Source organism: Octopus sinensis, linkage group LG26 (assembly GCF_006345805.1).
Source record: "Octopus sinensis linkage group LG26, ASM634580v1, whole genome shotgun sequence".
In the NCBI taxonomy this organism is placed as follows: Eukaryota; Metazoa; Mollusca; class Cephalopoda; order Octopoda; family Octopodidae; genus Octopus; species Octopus sinensis.
In genome coordinates this window covers 1,689,348-1,714,347 of record NC_043022.1, presented here as the reverse complement: position 1 = coordinate 1,714,347, position 25,000 = coordinate 1,689,348, and the positions used below count along the sequence as shown (strand labels likewise).

At 40.0% G+C, this 25,000-nt stretch overlaps 1 protein-coding gene across 2 annotated transcripts in view; it reads left to right on the top strand.

Annotated features, from left to right (window-relative positions):
* LOC115224723 (septin-2) overlaps nucleotides 1-25,000 on the top strand; it is a 119,083-nt gene that overhangs the window by 51,617 nt on the left and 42,466 nt on the right. Inside the window, exon 1 of one of the 2 annotated variants that reach the window (XM_036513773.1) lies at nucleotides 19,735-19,848. The exons of the other annotated variant lie outside the window; for it this stretch is intronic. Coding sequence (XP_036369666.1) covers nucleotides 19,750-19,848 — 99 coding nt within the window. The 5' untranslated portion in view covers nucleotides 19,735-19,749. Of the gene's footprint in view, nucleotides 1-19,734; nucleotides 19,849-25,000 lie in introns of those variants that run through there. 2 annotated transcript variants of the gene reach the window in all.

Genomic DNA, 25,000 nt, shown 5'->3' with positions numbered 1-25,000 from the left:
TTAGAATGAAGATGACCGTTTTACAAGCTCCAACTTGGCTGTATGTGCATGAGTGTGTACATGTATTTGATTTTGTTGTTGAAGAATTTAAAGCACATCTTTTAATAGATTTGTTTTCCATCAGAAAGAAAGAACCACAACAAAGTGTGGTTGTGTTAATTAACAATGATATTCATTATTTTATCTATGTGGAAAACGTCAGCAATTGAGAAGGCAGCTATTGGCGAAATTTCACTTGTTTTGGTGGCAGGGCATTGACCAACCTTATCCACTAATTTTTACCGCTACACTAAATAAACTTTGTGTGTGAACCGAAGAATGAAAATAAAATGAAAATAACCAGATTATAAATATATACACACACACTTGCATACAAGGTTGGGCAAAAGTCTCCTGACAGTAAATCAAAACCCATTTAATTCCAAGATTAAAACCAAATTATTTTATGAGACTTCGCTAATAAGTAGACAAATGTTTAAAAAAAAATTATTAAAAAAAAAAATTAAATATATAAGCGCAGGAGTGGCTGTGTGGTAAGTAGCTTGCTAACCAACCACATGGTTCCGGGTTCAGTCCCACTGCGTGGCATCTTGGGCAAGTGTCTTCTGCTATAGCCCCGGGCCGACCAATGCCTTGTGAGTGGATTTGGTAGACGGAAACTGAAAGAAGCCTGTCGTATATATGTATATATATATATATGTGTGTGTTTGTGTGTCTGTGTTTGTCCCCCTAGCATTGCTTGACAACCGATGCTGGTGTGTTTACGTCCCCGTCACTTAGCAGTTCGGCAAAAGAGACCGATAGAATAAGTACTGGGCTTACAAAGAATAAGTCCCGGGGTCGATTTACTCGACTAAAGGCGGTGCTCCAGCATGGCCGCAATCAAATGACTGAAACAAGTAAAAGAGAGTAAAAGAGTATTTAAACTCACGGCATTCAATTATTAACCAAATGTCAGATGTTGCAGTGACTGGGAATTGAAACTATGATATTACGATTGTGAGTGCAATACCCTAACCACTAGGCCATTTGCCTGTGTGTGTGCTGGTACGTAAATTCTGTGTTTCAGAAGGTTGTTTGCGTCCTTGTGGTTCTGTGTTTGATGCCATGGTTATAAACAAACAGTCTCAATATTTCTAATGTAGCCAAAACTCTTGATGCCCCGAGACTCCGTTTGTTTCACGCTCCATCAGGATTTGACCCAATGTTTCGAGAGCAGCAGCCTCCTTGCACATGTTCAATCCAGTGCTGGACGAAGGCCTCTGTGTTCTCTCCACCAACCACTGTCCACTGATTTCCTCATCCATGTTTGGGTGCCAAAGAATTTAACAGTCTTCATTCCAACTTCTGCATGGTCTTCCCTTCCATCTGGTGTCCCCTCTGGCAACTTACTATTCCATCTATTGTCAGAACAACAGGGCAACATATTAGGAACAATAAACAGTAGAAGGGTGTGCATTTCACCCATAATTCATGCGTGTATTGTTTTCTGGCCATCTGCTGTTATGGTAGGGTTCTGTAGAGGCCAAAAGATGTTTACTTCAAAAAATCTCACATAAGAAAGAATCTATTCTTGAAAGCCTCACATCCACTCACCCCCCATCGTTCTTATAGTAATTCTTCAGTATTGGTAGAATTATAGTCTCTATGCTGGCAGTGGTGGGTAGGGTGGATGTTTAACCAAAGCATAATTCCACTAGAATGGAATGTAGGGCAGGTGGTGTTCACAGCACAGCCCTTTATTTGTGATAATCTAAACAGGGTTAGCTAAGTTCAGATGTCTTCAGAAGACAATATTTGGATTGTCTTGGAAGAATCTGTAGACTGAAGTCTTTTGTTTGAAATGTGTGTGGTGGATGGTATTTATTTGTATTTCAAAAGGTCATGCCAGTTCAAGCTGAGAGATACCAAGATCTGATATTGGGGTTAGAACAATGGTGCCATGACTGTTTTGTCATGTTTAACCCTTTTGTTACCATGTTCCTCTTGAAATGCACCAAGTTTGTTTCAATGAATTTTGGAAATAATTTATTAAAGTACGTTTATGAATTTTAGTTCATTCCTATCGATGTTCACTTAATTGTCCTGGCTAACGAACCAAGCAGGAGCACACGCGAGGATGGAGAGTGTTGCTGGAGAGGTCACAGATGTGTGACAAAAGATTTTCGGACAATGGATACAAGTTAAAATAAGACTAATTATAAATGAGTGAAGAACTAATATATAGTGTGTGTGTTCATTTGGCCAAAAAAAAAAAAGACTCTCCTGTAATACAACAATAATTATTAAAATAACTTTGTCATTATTAATCTGGTGTTTAGAACATAAATTAAAATGGAATTTTGAGGGAAGGTTATAATTTAGATCACTTTAACCCTTCTGTTACCATATTTCTTTTGAGATACGCTTTTCTTCTTTCTTTTATTTCTTTTACTTGTTTCAGTCATTTGACTGTGGCCATGCTGGAGCACCACCTTTAGTCGAGCAAATTGACCCCAGGACTTATTCTTTGTAAGCCTAGTACTTATTCTGTTCTCTTTTGCCGAACCGCTAAGTGACGGGGACGTAAACACACCAGCATCAGTTGTCAAGCGATGTTGGGACAAACACACACAAACATACACACACACACATATATATATATATATATGTATGTATGTATATGTGTGTGTGTGTGTGTGTGTATGTATATATATATATATATATACATACATACAACAGGCTTCTTTCAGTTTCCGTCTACCAAATCCACTCACAAAGCTTTGGTTGGCCCAAGGCTATAGTAGAAGACACTTGCCCAAGGTGCCACGCAGTGGGACTGAACTCAGAACCATGTGCTTCGTAAGCAAGCTACTTACCACACAGCCACTCCTACGCCTATTCACTGGCTTTGTTTCAGTTTTGAAAATAATGAATTTAGTAAAATGACTTAGTTGCAACTAAACTGGTGTTTGGAATATAACGTAACATGAAATTTCAACAGAAGATTTTAATTAAAATCATTTTAATCCCGTTTATACCAATTTGCCTGAAACCAGTCTTTTTCTCTTAAGCTTTCATGTTCTGTTCCAAACACCAGCTTAATGAGGACAAAGTTGTCTTTAAAAATTCTTTATTATATTCGAAATTCATTTAAACAAAAGCAGTGTATTTCAATACAAGTATGGTAACAAAAGGGTTAAAGTGATCTAAGTTAGTCTTCCATCAAAATTTCTTGTTAATTTAAAGTGCTCTACTGGTACTAATTTATTGACCCTGAACCCTGAAAGTATGAAAGGCAAAGTTGAACTCGGAACCTTAAGACAGACGAAAGTCCTGTGTGCTAACGATTCTGCCAGCTCACTTGATTAATAATGACAGTTATTTTACTAAACTCTTCATCATTTTCGAAATTCATTGAAATAAAAATGTGTATTTCTACAGAAATATGGTAATGGAAAGGTTAAATGTGGTATTCAGAACCTTAATTAACATGAAATTTGGAAGCTCAGATTTAATTCAGGTCACTTTGAAATGGGAAGTTTTTACGATGGAATTAGAAGCGTCTGATGGCTCGGTATATATATAAAAAAATGTAGCCTCTTCATTGAAAATATCTTCTATGATAGAAGAGACACAGAACCTGGTATTGCTCACATTCCCATGAAAGGAACTTATTGTATAGCTTTTATTCTCACATACCACTGTTCTTTGAACTTCAATTTTTTATTACAAAAGTCAGATTTTTTTGAGTTTTTTTTATATTTCCCCAAACTTGTTGCATCATTGTTCTTCACCCAACATCATGTCTTGGTATCGCTACAGGAACTAGCTTGACATTTTAGATTACAAATAAATATTACCTTACCGCCCACTGTTTGAAACAAGAGGCTCCAATCTCTAGATTCTTTCAGATGATCTAAATATTGTTTTCTAGACTCTTTGGAACCAAACTGGTTTTTTAAAAGTTATCAGAAATGGAGGGTTGAGTTGTAAGCACCATGCCCTTTTTCTCATTACTTAGTTAAGAAGGAATGGCCATGCCTTTGTCTTTTCTCAGGGCCTCTACAACAGGTGAGAGGGAGTAAGATTTGTCTCTATGCTTGCAACAGGGCAGATTCCACTAAAGGTGCCCCATGTGCCAGATGATGATATTAAATCAGGTGATAGATTATGTGTACCACCCAGTGATGCTATGGTAGGATTTGAACTCTGAATGCAGAGAGTCAGAGTAAGTTCCACTAAACATCCAATCCAACACCCTAAGAATTTCACCAGTTCCACTGCCCTTTGTTTTATTGGACCCATGAAGGACAAAAGGCAAAGCCAATCTCAGCAGGATTTGAACTCAAATTGCAAAGAACCAGAATAAATGTCACAAGATATTTTGTCTGTGGCTCCAACGCTTCCAACCATTTCATTGCCTATGGTATTCAGGATGCCCTCCTGGTAAGAAATCAGAGCCTACCATCTTGGAAACTAAAAGGGTTGGGAGAGAATAATTAACCTTGGCTGAGCAAATAGATGAGATGGTCACATCTAGAATGTCATTGGTGATAGGCATGTCCAATCATAACTGTCACAGGGCAAACCACAACAACATAAATAACCTACCATTGACACAGTTGATGTCTCTGATGCCATATTTTGAAATTCTGTGACATAAAAAGAGATTCCTGTTTTAACTCTGCCAGGCTTAACGTTCGCTACACAAATATTTGCATGAGAATCGACAAATGTTAAAGCCAGGAATTTAGCAGATCTACAGGCTGTGTGTTCGGCATGGGAACAGGGCAGAAAGCGTTACCATTTCTGCTGTTTCAGCAGAGTAATTCCCAAAACTAAAATACATAATAGATACCATTGTTAATAGTCATAGCAAGTTTGGTATTTATTAGGGGGGAAAAAATGGTTAGCTTGCATTCTATATATTCCAGCACTGCTGCTAAAAACAGGCTGAGGAAGGAACTTCAACATAGTTACCCAATCCACTATAAATAGCAGCCAAATATTCCTTAAATTACATCCTACCATCTTTAAAAAAGATGGAAAAATGGGCACATTAGATGATGGAGTCCCTAGGTAAGCTATGCTTTCGAAAATAAGTTTGAATGGTCATGGCTGGAAAGCTTTTGGAAATAGATCTGCTGGGTTAGTATTGACCTGGGGTTAAACAACAACAAGTAGGGGTGGGTGATGCCTGTTTATCTTGCAGAGGTTCTAGGTTGTATTTTTGATCCGATGCACATGGCTGATTCTGCCATGCATTGTTGCATGTGTCAGTAATGACAAATGTTACTCGATGCCCGAGTCAGCAATGCATGAAAAGCCAGCATTTTATATGAAACGGTGGATGGGTGGGGGCACAAGCACTCGCTTGCATACTAATGCACATGCAGGTGCACTCAGGGAAGATGGCAACGTGTCTAGAATTTACATCCTGTTTGTTTTGAGAGTGATTTGAGTTAGAGATGTTGAACTAGTTAACCCTTCCATGACCACCTCTCTAATGAGGTACATTTTGTTTCTTATGGAAAAATCCTTCAGTGAAGCCTTTTTTTTTTTACCTTTTAGTTCCAGGTTACAGCCATAATCCCCTTTCTGTGTGTTAAGGAGAGCGAGATGCACATAGTCGGGTTCATTACATTCGTCTGGTCTCTGACTTCTTGAGAAATATGTAGTGGCTGCCATCACCCTTCAGTGAAGCCACATTTACGAGGGGTGGGGGCTGAAAAGGTCCTGGCTTTGGGTAAAAGAAAATACAGGAGAATCAGTTAATTATGATCTTATTCAACATATTCCCCTCTCAGATTCACACACTTACTGCAGGGGTCCTTCAGTTTTTCTAAGCCCTGTAAAAGAACTGGGAAGGTTGGGCCTCCAACCAGGCCTTTTGTGATACTCTTAAGGCCAGGGACTTTTCAGTGTCCCTTCATATACACACACACGCACATGAAGGGATGCTGAAAAGTTCCTGGTTTTGGGTAAAAGAAAATACAGGAGAATCAGTTAATTATGATTTTATTCAACATATTCCCCTCTCAGATTGAACCCTGGGGGTCGTTTTATTCAACATATTCCCTCCCTTGAAATTACTGGCCTTGTGCCAAAATTTGAAACTTTTTATTGTTATTAAGGCAACGAGCTGGCAGAATCGTTAGCATGTCAGGCAGAATGCTTAGTGGTGTCTTGTCTATCTCTACGTTCTGAGTTCAAATTCCACCGAGCTCAACTTTGCCTTCCATCCTTTCAAGGTCAATAAAACAAACCCCATTTGAATACTGGGTTTGATGTGATCGACTTGCCCCCTCCCTCAAAATTCCTGGCCTTTTGCCAAAATTTGGTTGTGACTATCATCATCGTTATTGATGTATGTACTTGAACTTGTTGTACTCTGGAATACCTGAAATACTTATGAAGCAGGTAACAGCCGTTGTTCAATGGCTGATTCATTGCATGGTTGTAAATTTTCAACCAGAAAAAATACAGGTTTTTTTTTCTTTTTTCTTTTTTTCTCCCTTGGCTCTGCTAAACATCAGCAACACCTCGTTTCACTAATTAGCTTCCATCAGTTCATTTGTCTCTACCCCGTTCTCCTTTCTTCTACTCCACCCTCACTCTGAGAGGAAAGAAAAGCCGACCAGAAAAACCAGTGAATTTGCTCTCTGGCTATAAACGAAGGCCAAAGCATAAGACCTACACGATGAGAGGGAAGTGTGAAGTAATTAAGATGTTTGAATAGGACCAGGAAAACCACTTTGATAAGGGTTGTGTAATTTATTTAAGTTGGGCTGTGAGAAAGGGGGGGTTGAGTATGGATAGGAGGGGGTATTTTGTGTCTTTTGTTTTGTAATAATTATATTACCTGGGAATTTAGTGAATGTGAAATTTGTCTTCAAAGAAGGTTATTTTATTAATGAAACCATGTAACCATATAATTGTGAGCTATTGTAATTCGATAAATCTCAATTGCTTTTGTAAGGTAACAAATTGGCGAAGGTTGGCAGAGTGCTGTGGAGATTGTTTTGCGGTATTTCTCTCAACACTTTGCTTTCTGAGTTCAGTTCCCGTCAAGGCCTAACATAAGCACGGGAACAACCACGAACTATTATAAGGCGATAAATCTTAATTACTTTTGTAAGGCAGCAAATTAGCAAAGGTTGATAGAGGAGCACCGGGTTGATCATTTTGTGGAATATCTTCCGATTGTTTACATTCTGAGTTCAAATCCAGTCAATGTCCAGTGTAAACAATGTAACCAGGAACTAAGACGGATTTAATTTACTTTTGTAAAACATCAAATTGGCAAAGTTGGGGGAGCATCAGGTAAAATGATTTGTGCTATTTTTTTTGGTAATATACATTCTGAGTTCAAATCCAGCCGAGGTCAACTTTACTTTCCATCCTTTCGGGGTTGAATACAATATAGTATTAAATGTTATTGGATTGTTGGTACATCAGGTGGGATTCCCTGCTGGACCCCTTTTCTGTTCTGTGTGTATTCTGGTTTCAAGTGCTGATTCCAATTGTGGTGATGATGACTGGAGTGTTGGTCGGGGCTGTGATACTTTCTGTGAGGAACTAGGGTTGTGTGTATGATCCTTTATAGGGGCTCTGAGGTTGGTGGGAATGAGAAAGGAAGGAAGACCTACTAATCTCTACTAAAAGTACTCCGGGTACCAACGCTTTTGTTTTGCAATTAATCATACATATTTTCGTAGCTTTGAGATTTCAATGATGGGATTATTTTTAGGACATTGTAGCGTTAGTGTGGGAGGCCATATCTGGTAAGTTTGAACACAAAACAGGTAGAATAGTCAGTATATGTATATATTACTGTTCGACATTCATATTTTCTACTCTAGGCACAAGGCCCGAAATTCGGGGGTGGGGGCAGTCGATTAGATTGACTCCAGTATGCAACCAGTACTTAATTTATCGACACCATGCTAACGTTGCTTATTTCTTTATTGCCCACAAGGGGCTAAACATAGACGGAACAAACAAGGGCAGACAAAGGAATTAAGTCAATTACATCGACCCCAATGCGTAACTGGTACTTAATTTATCAACCCTGAAAGGATGAAAGGCAAAGTCAACCTCGACGGAATTTGAACTCAGAACGTAACAGCAGACGCAATACCGCTAAGTATTTCGCCCAGCATGCTAACCACTCTGCCAGCTCACCACCTACCTTCAACGTTCAAATTACTGCATCAAATGTAATGTTTTTTTAATTCACATTTTGAATTAATCCTGCATTATCTCAAAGCTTTGAGACATCGATGATGTGATTGTTTATTTTTAGAATGACATTGTGGGATAGGTGTGAGAGGCTAGATCTGACTGGTTTAAACAGAAAATGGGTAGAAATCTTTTGGCTGGATATGGATGGGTCTAAATGCTAAAAAGAGTAAAACTGGGTGATACCACGTCTGCCTTGTTGAATGTTGGGTGTTTATAAGAAATCTAAAGCAAACAGTTGCTGTTGTTTATGTGCCAGCTCTGCAAGCAAGCAGTTCCTCCCTTGTCATACGATATCCCTCTTTGGTGCTGTCTTTTGCTAAAATCTTTGCGGTTAAACAAAAATTGCTTTCTGCCCATCAAACACTGTATTTCTCTCACTGGCACCAAAAAAAAAAATTATTTTTTTTTTATGATATGAGCTATCAACGTTGCAATAATTTCACTGGCTGCTGGTATTCTCATCTTCACTGCCGTATGAAAACAAATTTCCTGCCTTGGAAAAACATTAAATTTCGCAGGCAATGAAGAACCCTCTGCACAACACAGGGTTCTCGAACTGGGTTATGTGTACCCATTGGGGTACACTTGAGAAATAATGGGAGTTACGCAAAATTTTTCTAAAAACATTGGAATTTTGCAGTTATCAGAACCAACTTTCCTGCACTGGGTATTATGTTAATTAAATATTCTCAATTTACTACATTAAGTATGTTAGTCCCCAATTTTATTGTTTAATTGTTATTTTCATTTGTTTTAACTACTTTGTCATCACACCAGCACCCAGCAGTACCAATTAACTAATTAACAGAAAACGAGCATGCTCACCACATTCTGTGTCTGCACTTTGCTACAATTAAGGTTTCCAGAAGTAGACATTGAACAGAAATTTAACGAGTCAACTCCCTCCCTCTCTCTCTCTCTCTCTTTTTCTCCCTCTCTTTTCCTCCCTCTCTCTCTTCCCCCTCTCCTCCTCCCTCTCCCATCTCTCTCCCACTCCCAGTATAAACTTATGTAAGATGGGTAGACTCATTCAAGTCTCAATTAATTGTAACCAGAAATGAGCAATGCAGTGATGGGGGGGGGGTGAAGAGGAGTCTCGTTGTCATCATTTTAACATCCCCCCCCCATTTCCATGCTTGCAAAGAGTCAGACAAGATTTTTGTTGAAGCAGATCTTCCATGGCTGGATGCTCTTCCAGATCCCAACCCTCGCCTTTTATCAAAACCAAGTAATATTTCCCCTTGGCAGACTGGAAATGATCAACACACACACACACAGCAATTTTTACGTCTCGAGCTAAGTAAAATCTTCCACACATACACACCTGTCCTTTCAGGTGCTGCATTAACGCACCCATGCCAGAGCTCCATAGACGCATTTGAGCCGGTGGAACCTAAAAATCACCCAGCACAATCTGAAAAGTGGTTGGCATTAGGAAGGGCATCCAGCTGTAGAAACCATGCCAGCATGGAGAGCAGACGTTGAACAATGATGATGATACACACACATTATAATCACATGGAATTTGAGCAGTTTTGGCTGTCTGTTTCTTTACTACTGGAAACTCTGCTTTTTCTGCACTGTGTTGTCTGAAGTTTGTTCCTTCTCAAGCTACGCCTGGCTCATAAGGGCCGGTTTCCCGATTTCCTTGGTGTATAGGTTCCCCACCTGGACAGGACACCGGTCCGTCGCAGGTGAGCTGCAAGATGTAGGAGGAAAGAGTGAGAGAAAGTTCTGGCGAAAGAGTCAGCAGAAACTCGCCATTACCTTCTGCCGGAGCCGCGTGGAGCTTAGGCGTTTTGCTCATAAACACACACATCAACAAGTCTGAGATTCGAACCCGCGATCCCTCGACTGCAAGTCCACTGCTCTAACCACTAGGCCATGTGCCTCCACGTTGTCTGAAGTGCCATTAATAAAACAGACTCTGTGTGTGTGTGTTGCTATTAATAAGACAGACCTTGTGTGTGTGAATGTGTTAGATTCTTAGGAAAGCCCCTCACTTTCTAGCGTTAAGGGACTTGTTCAAACCACATTTGAGTTTCAAGCCAGATTTCATTGAAACTAGGTGTTTCCCCTCCCCAAGTACAGCAGCACCTAGAGAAAAAGTTCTCATCCGGGTGTTGGGCATCTATCTGCTTTCCTATCTAGTACAAGCTGCTGTTTGTTGGAAATAAAACAAAAAAAAAGGTCGGTAATTAATCCAACCATTTGCTGTGAGAGTGGGAGACAACAAATTGTGTGTGTGTGTGTGTGTGTGAGTGTGTATTTATAACGAGAGCCAAAACAAACCTTGTCTGCAATTAGAACACAAGTTTGTTTTGTGCAATTCATCTTTGTCGTATTAAGATTAACCAGTTCACCAACATCGTCAAACCGATGTGGGTTTTTCTTGGCAGGACTTCATGGGTTGGGGGTGCTGGGGTAATAATGATGATGATAATAATAATATTGACACTTATATAGACAGAATTTATCACTGAATTCTCTTTAAAATCACTTATGCTTTTACTGTTGGTTTAATTTTTGTTTTTTCTTTGTCTTTCTTAACAGCCAACTTTTTTCTTTCTTTTTTTTTTCAATTATGGCTGGTGTTTATAAATAGCTGCTGCAGTTGTGGTTGATAAAATAAATGTTTATTCTTTTGGAGTGGTTGTGTCAGAGAAAAAAAAAAAACTCCATAATTGTGTTCGGAATTGGATTGGGTCGGTAGAGAGTGGGGGTTTACTCACCACGGCTGTGAATATGTATGTATGTGTCTTTGTATGTGTGGTGTGTGTGTGTGTACGTTATATATACTTATATACATGTGTGCGTTTGTGTGTATTTAGTTCAGTTGAAGTCTCATTATTTTATTAGCACTTGTATTAACACAGTACCCTGCCACACACACACACACACACATTTATGGCTAACCATATCAATTTTCAATTTTTCCTGCTAATGAGAGACCCATTGTCTTCTTTCTTTTCTAAAAGCAACTTGTAAGACCACTAATCTCTCTCTCTCACACACACACACACACACACGCAAACACACACACGCAAACACACACACGCAAACACACACACGCAAACACACACACACACACACACACACACACATATACAGCCACGCATGCATACTAACACGTGTGTGTGTGTGTGTGTGTGTGTGTGGTTGCACTACAATATTAGCTTCTCCTTATCTTTCTTCTTTCCCTCATCTCTTGGTGGTACCATTATCTCAGTGGTTCCCAGCAGGGGTCCTTATGGCCCTTAGAAGTCCCATATAAGATTTCATTGTTAAAATTCATTCACCATAAATTGCTTATTCTTCTACAAAACACAAAATATTTTAATTTCTTTTTTTTTGTGTAATTCCAAATATTTGATTATAAAACTGAGAGGATTTTATTTAAACATTGGATGACTATGGGGGTCCAGTGGAATAAAATAGGAATCAAAGAGGGTCATTAGGTAAAAAAAAAAAGGGGTTGAGAGCCACTGCATTAACACAGTGAATCTAATAAGGGATCTGCCTGCTGCCCCCATTAACTAATTCCTCTTTGAGACTATTGTCTTTTATTTGGTGGTGGTGGTGATGAGGATGTGTGTGTGTGCAGGGGAGGGGGTAATATTAGGGGTTTGTTTCTGATGTTTGGTGACGTTTTGGCAACAAAAGGGTTCATAATGACAAAAAGTTATTTCACTAAATTTTCCATTATTTTTAAAAAATCAATTTAAACAAAGGCTGTGTATTTCAACAGAAATCATCATCATCGTTTAACATCCATCTTCCATGCATGGATGGGTAGGACGGTTGTCAGGAGCCAGCCAGGTAAAAAAAACTACCCTAGGCTACTCTGTCTGTTTTGGCAGGGATTTTACGACTGGATGCCCTTCCTAACACCAACCCTTCTAACATTCAGAGTACTCTTATCAAATGTGATGCTTATTTCTTCTGGTTTGAGAGACCAGATCAAGGGTTAGGGTTAAACATAAGACAGGAGGAATATTTAATGGATGTATATATTACCGATGTATATATATATATCATAAACATTAATCCTTCAACATTCTGATTACTCTGTCAAATGTAATGTGTTTTTTTTAATTCAAATTGTTTTAAATTAATCCTACATTATTTTGTAGCTTTGAGATGTCGATGATATCATAGCTTATTTTTACAATGACATTGTAGGTTAGGTGTGAGAGACCAGATCTGGCCAGTTCAGACATAAAACAGGTAGGATATTTTAGCTGGGTATGGCTGGTCTAATTGCTAAAGCATTAAGGGAAATTTGGGTAGTATTTCTGGAAGGTTGGACAACCACATAGTGCTCCCTCACTAGTTTCTCACCCATAAAATATCAATCCAGTGATGGTGGTGGCCCCTACAATGCAGATCATCTCTACTCTCAGTAACAGCCTTTCTTCAATACAGACGCTCACTCATATTCTCCAAATTCTTTAACTGTGTAATTAATTTACCAAAAGGAGACGATAAGAATGCCTACGGTTCCAATCACCCCATCATGGGGCATTTTGCCAATTTTGTGGCTGTTGATTCCATTCCCACCCACCCCTCTCTTTTCTCTCTTTCTACCCTTGCACGAGTAATGATGTTCACATCGCACCCACACTTAACAGCCGATTTGTTTATACCTTGGTGGCTTATTCTGTGGAAACGGTTGGCTCTTCAGACTGAGAGAGAGAGAGATTTCAAAGGAGTTACTTGGTGCAAGTATACTTAGAATTTCACGAGTCGTGTCTGTTCTGCTGCTTTTCCGGTTCTTTCACTCCATATCAACACATGGCAGCCATTGGATGCTTCACAGCAAATTCATGTAAAGATTTATTACAACACTTGACATTCTTTCTCTCATTCACACTCTCTCTCTCTCACTAATATATATACATACATATACATACATATATATATTTCTTTACTACCCACAAGGGGCTTAACACAGAGGGGACAAACAAGGACAGACAAACAGATTAAGTCGATTACATCGACCCCAGTGCGCAACTGGTACTTAATTTATCGACCCCGAAAGGATGAAAGGCAAAGTCGACCTCGGCGGAATTTGAACTCAGAATGTTACGGCAGACGAAATACCGCTAAGCATTTCGCCCGACATGCTAATGTTTCTGCCAGCTCGCCTGGGACATACATACATATATATATTTCTTTTACCTCTTGCTTGTTTCAGTCATCAGACTCTGGCCATGCTGGGGCACTGCTTTGAAGAAGTGTAGTCAAATGAATTGACCCCAGTTTTTTGGGGGTTTTTTTTTAAGCCTGGCACTTATTTTGTTGGCCCCATTTGCTAATTGTTAACTTAAAGGGATGTAAACAGCAACACCGAATGTGAAGCAGCAGTAGGGGACAAACACACACACACAACGTTTTTTTTTTTTTTTTTTTTTTTAGCCTGGTGTTATAATAGAAAACACTTGTCCAAGGTGCCCGGCTGTGGGACTGAACCTAGAACCATATGGTTGGGAAACAAACTTCTTACCACACAGCCACACCTGCACACATAAATATATATATATACACATACACTCTCTCTTATTTCTTTATTGCCCACAAGGGGCTAATCATGGAGGGGACAAACAAGGACAGACATAGGGATTAAGTCGATTACATCGACCCCAGTGCATAGCTGGTACTTAATTTATCGACCCCGAAAGGATGAAAGGCAAAGTCGACCTCGGCGAAATTTGAACTCACAACGTAACGACAGACGAAATACTGCTAAGCATTTCACCCGGCGTGCTAACGTTTCTGCCAGCTCGCCACCTTACTCTCTCTTACTCCCACCCATACTCTCCAATTTTAGCACCATCTGACAGACTGGTTTCCTCTAGCATTGCTCTGTGTGTGTGTGATGCATATCATCATCTTTCCTTGTTGGCATGGATTCTACGTATTCAAACCGACTTTCTATATATTGTCAGCACTGTTACATAGCTGAAGACTGTGCGTCTGGATTCATTCATACATATTGCCTGTTAAACAGCATATCTAGATCAACAATAGCTGATATTGGCCATCGTTTGTTGAAACTGTAGGTTGCAATTTGAGGGAGATTCAGCCTACTATTTCAAGCTGGTTTAGCAACCACCTCGTCCCCTGCAAGCAGTTCTTAAATGGCTTATTACTCTTTACTCTTTTACTTGTTTCAGTCATTTGACTGCGGCCATGCTGGAGCACCACCTTTAGTCGAGCAAATCGACCCCGGGACTTATTCTTTGTAAGCCCAGTACTTATTCTATCGGTCTCTTTTTGCCGAACCGCTAAGTGACAGGGACGTAAACACACCAGCATCGGTTGTCAAGCAATGCTAGGGGGACAAACACAGACACGCATATACATATATACGACAGGCTTCTTTCAGTTTCTGTCTACCAAATCTACTCACAAGGCATTGGTCGGCCCGGGGCTATAGCAGAAGACATTTGCCCAAGATGCCACGCAGTGGGACTGAACCCGGAACCATGTGGTTGGTTAGCAAGCTACTTACCACACAGCCTTTTTTTTTTTTTTTTTTTAAACTATCCTTAAGTTTCAAGAATTGGCTTGATGCCCTTTGCGAAGGCTAAACAGTTCCAAGGAAAAAAGTCTACTGACCTTATCTGTGTGTGTGTGTGTGTGTGAAAATTAATATTTAATATTTGTTGCCTCTCTTAGCTTCTGTGGCACTTTCTGTTTACCACTAAATTTTAAACACTGCAAGTAATTAATAAAGTTCATTCATTAAGTCACTGTTCCAGATTAACTACTCTTGTCATTATCATGTTTATTAAGCAATTCCTGGCAATTAGCACTAAAAGCTCTCATTAGAAAACATCTGCAAGAATGTCAGCTTAATCTCACCACAAGATTCCATGTTGCTCTATGTTGTTGTTGCTGTTGCTGCAGACTGTCTTAGTTTTAAGTTTCAAGTCATCTTCTCCTCTTTCAATTTTTTCTTCTTCTACTACTTCTTCTCTCCTCTTCTCTTCCTTCCTTTTTTTCTTCTGCCTCTTTCTTCAGTTTATGTTTTAACTCAGCAGTCCTCGACCATCTTTTGCCCCCATGGGCCGCTTTTTACTCCTGTTTTGGTCTACTGGAGTGGTTGGTGTTCAGAAGGACATCCAGCCGTAGAAACTAATAGGACAACAACCTTTTAGGGGTTTGGGGGTTTTTTCCCCTTTCATCCCTCTGTTCTGTGTCCAAATATCCCAGGAACTAAATTTGCTTTTCATTCTTTCAGAGTTGACTCAATAAAGTAGCAGATATGCAAAATAGGGGTCAATTTAAATGTTTGATTCCTACAAAGCTTCAGCTGTTTGCTCGTATGAGGGACAGAGGAGTTGTGTTAAGAGCAGAGACCAGGAGATACAGTTGTGCTCTGTGAAGACTGTTACTAACTCATCATCTTCATTTTCGCATCCACTTTTCCATGCTTTCATGGGTCTGACATGGTTCTGGGTTCAGTCCGGAGACTTGTTTATTGTATGGCTTTCTCTAACTTCTGCATTTGCAGCCAGGCCCTGGTGATTTGATAGCATGGTCTCTGTTAACCAGTGAGATAAGCAAAGTGTCCAGTCTAGAAATTTAATTTGCAATCTGTTTGGAACTGTGGAGCAAGTAGCCTTTAGTATCTTCTCTTTTCAGTCGTTTGTGTCTTTCAGAGGCCTTTATCCACTTGTTTTGACTCGCATGATTATCATCAAGGAAGCAAAAACTATATATACATCCTCGTATATTGCTTCATTGCTCTCTCTCTCTCTCCAAATTCCTGGATGTGTGACTAGGTCATAAGAGTGGGAAAGCTGAAACAATGTCCGTCTGCTCATGACTGCTTGGATCTGCAACTGTGCAGGCTCCTAAAACCCAATTAGTGAAAGCATCCGATCAGATCTTCTGGGTTGTTTCCAGACACAATCTCTGCTTACTTTGCAAAATGCTTTCTCTTGTTGTTTCTCGGCCAAGATGGCCTTGAGAGCAGCACCACTGCAGGAGAGCCACCACAATTATCCCTCACGCTACTACCACTTCTACTTCTCTTTCTCACACATGCACACACACACACATACACACGCTCTCTCTCTATCCCTCTTTCTTGCTCTCACTCTCTCCTTTGCTCTCTCTCTCTCCCTCTCTTTTGCTCTCTCTCCCTCCCTTTTGCTCTCTCTTGCCCTCTCTCCCTCTCTCTCGTACTTTCCCTTGCTCGCTCTCTCTCTCTCGTTCTTGCTCTTGTTCTCTCACTTTCTCTTACTTTCTCTCTCTCTCTCTTCTCTCTCTCTCTCTTTCTCCCCCTCTTGCTCTCTCTCCCTCCCACTCTTTTGCTCTCTCTCCCTCCCTCTCTTTTGCTCTCTCTCTCTCCTCCCTCTCTTTTGCTCTCTCTCGTTCTTGCTCTTGCTCTCTCACTCTCTCTTCCTCTCACTTTCTTTCTCTTTCTTACTTTCTCTCTCTCTCTCTTCTCCCCCTCTTGCTCTCTTCTCTCTCTCTCTCTTTCTCCCCCTCTTGCTCTCTTCTCTCTCTCTCTCTCTCTTTCTCCCCCCTCTTGCTCTCTCTCCCTCCCACTCTTTTGCTCTCTCTCCCTCCACTCTTTTGCTCTCTCTCGTTCTTGCTCTTGCTCTCTCACTCTCTCTTCCTCTCACTTTCTTTCTCTTTCTTACTTTCTCTCTCTCTCTCTTTCTCCCCCTCTTGCTCTCTCTCTTCTCTCTCCCCCTCTTGCTCTCTCTCTCTCTCTTCTCCCCCTCTTGCTCTCTCTCTCTCTCTTTCCCCCTCTTGCTCTCTCTCTCTCTCTTTCTCCCCCTCTTGCTCTCTCTCTCTCTCTCTCCCTCTCCCCAACGTCCTGGATGTGTGACTGGGTCAAAGAGTGGAAAAGTCCTAACAATGTCTGTCTGCTCCTAACTACCTCGCCTTGCAACTATGCAGGCTCCTAAAACACAATTAGTGAGAGCATCCTCCACGTCGTTAGCCAAGAGGTTCTCATTTACAGCTGATTGCTGCCTCTTTTAAATACGCAAAGAAATCCTTACAAAATACAACCAGAGTGGAACATTTGCTGTGGACCCCATTAGATCCCTGCCCTCTCCATCCCGAATAACAAGGAGAAACTTCTTTATCGAAAACACTTTTAGCTCATCTTTGTTTTTTTCTGGACAATTCACTGAAAGGTTTTATGGGGAGGGGGGAGTCTTTTTGTTGACTTTTTCTTTCCTCTTCTTGACACTAAGGAAATCCCATTTCTTATGTATGTCAGTGTATGTGTATGTATATATATATATATATATATATATTTAAGTATGTAATTATATCTGTGTGTGTGTGTGTCTGTGTGTCTGCGAAATGTTTGTGTAGCTTGGAATTAGTACTCAACTATTTACTTCCCGTCAGTGCTGCTGCTGCTACCACTGCTACTACTACTTCTAACATCTATGACTACCACCACCACCTCTACTACTACTACTTCTAACATCTATGACCACCACCACCACCTCTACTACTACTACTACTTCTAACATCTATGACTACCACCACCACCAACACCTACTACTATTACTACTTCTAACAACTATGACTACCACCACCTCTACTACTACTACTACTACTTATAACAACTATGACTACCACCACCACCTCTACTACTACTAACATCTATGACTACCACCACCACCTCTACCACTGCTACTACTACTACTACTTCTAACATCTATGACTACCACCACCACCTCTACTACTACTACTACTACTACTTCTAACATCTATGACTACCACCACCACCTCTACCACTACTACTACTTCTAACATCTATGACTTCCACCACCACCTCTACTACTACTACTACTATCAGTTTAGTTTTTAATAAGCCACTCCGTTTTTCCCTTCTGTAATATTTCATCGTGGTGCGTTTACCATTTCGTTGGCTGCGCCACCTAGTGTCAGTAATTAACAACAAATGGAATTAAGAAAATGAAATTAGATTCTTTGAGTCTCGTTAGGAAGTTTCTGCCAGCAAACTGTGAACATAATTAGTGTGTGTCCTGGTGTACTGTAGTACTCTGTTCTCAGCTATGTGACTGTGACAATCCAGAGGGTGATGGCCATTAAGACACTGGTTCAGCTGTATTGTGCCCCCCCCCCCAGCTAGAAAACTATGTCAGCACACACACACTGTCGTTACTAAAAAGCACCTCATCACGGCTGCTCGACTTGCTAGAAATAGTAACCAAGTCTTCCTTAGATCACACCTTTTACATCTTCCCCGTCAGCCATTTGTTAATTTTATTTCTTTTCCTACTTGACACTCCATCATCATATAACTCTTTTACTTGTTTCAGTCATTTGACTGTGGCCGTGCTGGAGCACAGCCTTTAAGTCGAGCAGATCAACCCCAGGACTTATTCTTTGTAAGCCTAGTACTTATTCTATCGGTCTCTTTTTTCCGAACCGCTAAGTTACTGGTACGTAAACATACCAGCGTCAGTTGTCAAGCAATGTTGGGGGAACGCACACACGCACGCACGCACACACACACACACACACACACACACCACACACACACACACACACACACACACACACATATATATATATATATATATATATATATATATACATCTATACAACGGGCTTATTTCAGTTTCTGTCTACCAAATCCACTCACAAGGCTTTGGTTGGCCTGAGGCTATAGTAGAAGACACTTGCCCAAAGTGCCATGCAGTGGGACTGAACCCGGAACCATGTGGTTGGTAAACAAGCTTCTTACCAACCAGCCATGCCTGTGCCTTTTAATTAAGAAACCAGTTTCATTTGTTTGGGTTTTTCCGTTTGTTCCTTCCCCCCCCCCCTTGCTTGCATGGGTTGGATGAATGTCATTTCAGGCGTTGTTTCACAGCTTGATGCCCTTCTTGATGCTAACCCTTAAACTCTTTTTGCAAGTAAGGGATCACTTATTGTTGAAACTATGAAAGGCCTGGACAACTTGTCTGAGAAAAATGGAAACCCCCCCACTCGTCATACTTTTGTACAAGCAACTGAAGATACACACACACACACACACACATGCAACAGGCTTCTATCAGTTTCCATCTACCAAATCCATTCGCAAAGCTTTAGTTGACCAAGGGCTAAATATTTAGCATTTTGTGTGTGTTACGATAAATATAAGGATGGAAAGACAAACATTTTTCTCTTAGTAGGTCGTCATAGATACCATTTCCATTTATGTACTTGTTTATTGTACTTTGGCATTAATTTTTGGTCAGAATCTTCTGTCAGCAGCAGCAGCAGAACCTGAACTCATACCAGGCAGACACAAACATTGTGTTATTCTACAAATTTCAAAACAGAACTCTGTCTTTGTCCAGGATTACGACACTGGGTCCGGGGTCTCGAAAACGACCATAATCAATTACATTTAATATATACATATTTATATATTTACAATCTAATTTATGATAAAGCCAACTAAGTTTGATTTTTTTAAAATCAAAAAAGGATTAGGAATAACTGATTTCAAAACCAACAAAAACCAAGATGAACCACATATACGCTGGTTTGGAGGTTGAAGTCAACCGTTCTATTTCCTCGTCCTTCTCTTCTCTTGTTTCTTCTCCACCAAGAACTGTCCTTCGGGTAAGACGTTGTTGATTTGTTCTTTCATCTGTTTGTCTTCCAACTCTTTGACCAAGATGTATAAATCCAATCCTGCTGATGGTTCCAACCTACCGCTATTATTTTAGAGTAAATGCTATGTTTTAACCCTTTATCATTCAGATTATTCTGTCAAATGTAAAGCTTATGTATTCACACCATGTAAAATTAATCTTGCATCATTTCATGGCTTTGAGATTTCAATGATGTGATTGTTTATTTTTAAAATGACACAATAAGGTAGCTATGAATGACCAGATCTGACTAGTTTGAACATAAAATAGGTAGAATATTTTGGCCGGATATGGCCGGTTTAAACACTAAAGGGTTAATCCTTTGTCCAAAGAATTTCTTTTAGCTTGTCCTGAATGTCCTTGCTCGTTTTCAGACTTTTAGTTCCATATGTTCTGAGTAATGTTAAATCTTTCCTTTCATTGGTCCCAAGTTACCCTGGTGGTTAAAAAAGAAGGGAATCTGTATCGTACATAAATGCATGACTACCAGGGAAAGATATCCTGTGTGTCACGTGCGATACACAGGACAGGAGGCAAAGGGAAGGAATTTAATTTGAATCTTTTTTACTCTTTTACTTGCTTCAGTCATTTGACTGTGGCCATGCTGGAGCACTGCCTTTAATCGAGCAAATCGACCCCAGGACTTATTCTTTGTAAGCCTAGTACTTATTCTATCGGTTTCTTTTGCCGAACCGCTAAGTTACAGGGACGTAAACACACTAGCATCAGTTGTCAAGTGATGTTGGGGGGACAAACGCACACACACATACATACACACACACACACACACATATATATATGTACATATAGATATATATATAATTATTTGTAGGATTTGTTTCAATCAAGGTATTTTAATGTTGAAGACACCACATGAGGGTCGAGATCTGCACATCAGTGTAATATATGCAAATATCTGTATACACCCTTGCATATATGGATATATCCATACACAAACATTATTTGCATGTGTGTATTTCTCTTTCACTCTCATATATATACATACATATATATAATCGGTCTTGATGACAGTACTTCACACTGTAAATAAACTGTCCAAAGAATATTTGTAAATATGTGTTTGTATAATTGACTTTTTTCTAATTGGATATATTTTTGTTCTCGTATACACCTCCCATAGAACAGCAGTTATAGACATGTTAAACAAACAGAACAGATAAAGAATCCATATAATTGTCCACCTCACAGATTATAAGAATATATTGCTGTAACTCAGTTGGTCAATCAATGGTCAGAAACTGGAGCAATTGAGTTGAGATGTCTCTGGAAAGGAAACAGGACAAACGAGTTGTGTGAGAAGAGTTGCTTGGACAGAGTAAATGGTATTAATTTCTATAAATGGTTTAATGCAAGGTGAAATAAAAATCAGAGATGCTTTGCCCCACACACAAGCTGCAGGAGCAATTCAGAGGTTTTGCATGCTCTTCTAAATTCATTGCAATGCTAGAATCCCTTCCATATTATCAGCAGGTATCTCAGGGTCACAAGCATTTTGCCCCTTAGCCTGTATGCTTCACCTGAGTGGGGCAGTGAGGACTGAACAAGTCTTTGTCTCTAGAAGGGTTCCACTTGTGGTCTCACTTGAGTGGGTCAACGAGGACTGAACAAGTCTTTGCCTACAGAAGGGTTCCATTTGTGGTCTCACCTGAGAACGGCAGTGAGGACTGAACAAGTCTTTGCCTATAGAAGGGTCCCACTTGTCTCACCTGAGAAGGGCAGCAAGGACTGAATAAGTCTTCACCTACAGACGGGTTCCACTTGTGGTCAGCAGCTATGCATGGTCCCTTGATGGCTTTCTTTAGTCTTGAGGGTTCCAGACTTCTGCTGGAAATAGCACATGATCCTGTTGGAAAGCTGTGTCAGTTGTTGAGTATTCTAGAAGCATTTCCTGGTTTAGAATGGTCCATGTGGGAGACACATTGTTCTTCTGCTTTAGCTTCCTATACATGTTGGATTTGGAGACAGTGCTTGGGCTTTTCTCTCCAAAATGGTAAACATTTAAATGGAGAGGATTGTACTGTCTCTCACCTCAATTTTTTTCTTATCATTTTTACTCTTTTTTTTGTTGTTTTTGTTTAACGAAAAAACTCAGTAATACCATTGAAGATACCGTGGTGAGATTTGAACTCCTGGTGATCCTTTCGACTTCCTAATGTGGTGGCAGAGTTGTTGGTTCATATGGTTCCCTCTTTGCATCAGGTTGAATTCAGTGTTGCCAAAAGTTAACGAAGCGATCATTAGTTGTCATTACCCACAACTTTGAGAGCTTCTACATTGTTGCTTGATATGCTAGAAATAATAGCCAACTCTTCCTCAAAACACTCTCTACCATTATAAAAGAATAAAAAGTGGAGACACATTGGGTAATGTAGGTCATGGTACACTATATCTTGAAAAAAAAGAACGGCTGGTCATGCCTGGACAGGCTTTTAACCTTTTAGCATTTAAACTGGTCATATCCAACCAAAATATTCTACTGATGTTCAAACAGCACAGATCTGGTCTTTCACACATACCCTACAATGTCATTGTAAAAATAAACAATCACATCATCAAAATCTCTAAGGTATGAGATAATGTGTGATAAATTCAAAATGATGTGAAATAACAAACATTGCACTTGACAGAATTACGTGAATGCTGAGGGGTTAATCAAAAGATCTGTTCAATGAAGACCTACCATGGGTTAAACAAGATAAAACATAGGGACTTGAACAGGGTGTTTAAATAGAAGTGAGCCAGTGAGAGTAGAGAATTTTGTCCAAGGACACAGTGCTTCACCTGTGATAAAGGCCTGAACCTTTGATTTATCGAATGTAGACCAACTCCCTATTGGCCCTGCTTTTTGGGGGTTTCTTGTGGTACGATACTTGTTACCTAAGCAAACACTGTGGTTGTAACACTTGTCTCGGGTCTTCACAGCTCTGTCTCATTCTGTCCACTTGTGTCACACACACACGTGTGTGTGCATGAAGGCAGCACACACACACACACATATACCTGTGTGTGTGTGTGTGTGAAGCCCATATTGAGAGTGGGTGGTGGCCCTTGAACCAAGTACTTCCTGTTTGCTGTTCTGACTTCCTGTTCTGACAGCCATTCAGATATTAATGGTAGTGGTGGTGGAGACCACTGTAAATCTGCATTATTATGATGCAACAAGTAGTAAACATGGTAGTGGTGGCTGCGTAGATGGCAGCAAGCTCTCTCTCTCTCTCTCTCTCTCTCTCTCTCTCTCTCTCTCTCTCTCTCTCTCTCTCTCTCTCTCTCTCTCTCTCTCTCTCTCTCTCTCTCTCTCTCTGTGATGTCACCATTGAAGAACTCTGATGAATGAAACAGAAAACATTCCAGCTGCTTCTTATGTTGCTTACTCAAGCATGACACATTCTGCCATTGCTGTAGTCGTTTTGCCTACCTGCAACAGTTCCATTACCTTGCTACTAAGCGGTACCCTTCTACCTGAGAACTGTAGTAGCTTACCTGTGTTCAGTCTCATTACTCTCATGCTGCTATATTCAACACTTTACCTACCTATACTACGAAATTGTTCTACTCTCCCTACATACGGTGGTACTATCGCTTTGCTACTCTATTTGCTGTCCAGACTGCCTTGACCCTTTCCTGACCCTGCTTTTGTTTGAATTGATTTTGAAAATAAAGAATAATTTAGTAAAATAACTTTGTTCATTATTGTCGCTGGTGTTTGAAACGAATTTTCACAAAAATTTTCATGGAAGGTTTTAATTTAGATCTTGTTAAGGAAAGAAGTTTTTTGGGGTTTTTTAAAATCACAAACAAGGTTGATCATTCAGTTATCAACTGCTATTTAGAACAAAAATTGGTACTTTGTATGGTTTATATCTATTTCTTTACTACCCACAAGGGGCTAAACACTGAGGGGACAAACAAGGACAGACAAACGGATTAAGTCGATTATATCGACCCCAGTGCGTTACTGGTACTTATTTAATCGACCCCGAAAGGATAAAAGGCAAAGTCGACCTCAGCGGAATTTGAACTCAGAACGTAGCGGCAGACGAAATATGGTTACGCATTTCACCCGGCGTGCTAACCATGCTGCCAGCTCCTTGCCGCCTTATGGTTTACATCTGGTAGTGGAAGCATGTTCATGTTCAGTGTTTATGCATTTGGTTAATGGAGATGGAAGATACTTAACTGGTGATTGCTCCTGGACCAGTTGTTAAGTATCCCACCTGTGAGGGGCCAAAACAGTTGTAGTGATGAATAAAAATTCCTGTATCTTCCATCACTCTCATTAGCCAAATAAATATATATATTTATGTGTGTGTGTGTATGTATGTATACATGTGTGTATTGATAAGGAGAATGAAGAATTTAAACCTTCAATCTTTATTTCCAGTTAGCCTATAATAATTGTCCAACAGTTATTGTCGGTCAATTATTATGAATAAACTAAGTGGAAATAAACGTAATGTTTGGGTGTTCAAATTCTTCATTCTCCTTATTATCAATATTGTCCTTTACACTCTAAGTAGCCAAGAAATAAACTGGATCATCAGATGGGAGCTAAAGGAAGATTAACGGAAAATGCACCATCTGAAGGGACCAGCCTTGGTTTTTTACTCAGAGAAATTCGGTATCTACCTGGATATTATATCCCTCCTCTTACTATATTTATTTATATATATAGTCTGTACTATAAGGCGCAGGAGTGGCTGTGGTAAGTAGCTTGCTTACCAACCACATGGTTCAGGGTTCATTCCCACTTTGTGGCACCTTGGGAAAATGTCTTCTACTATAGCCTCGGACCGACCAAAGCCTTGTGAGTGGATTTGGTAGATGGAAACTGAAAGAAGCCCGTCATATATATATATATATATATATATGTATGTGTTTGTGTTTGTCCCCTCCAACATCGCTTGACAACCGATGCTGGTGTGTTTACGTCCCCCGTAACTTAGCAGTTTGGCAAAAAGATACCGATAGAATAAGTACTTAGGCTCACAAAGAATAAGTCCTGGGGTCGATTTACTCGACTAAAGGCGGTGCTCCAGCATGACTGAAACAAGTAAAAGAGTATAACTAAAATAATTGATCTGTATACTGTTTTGTTGTGA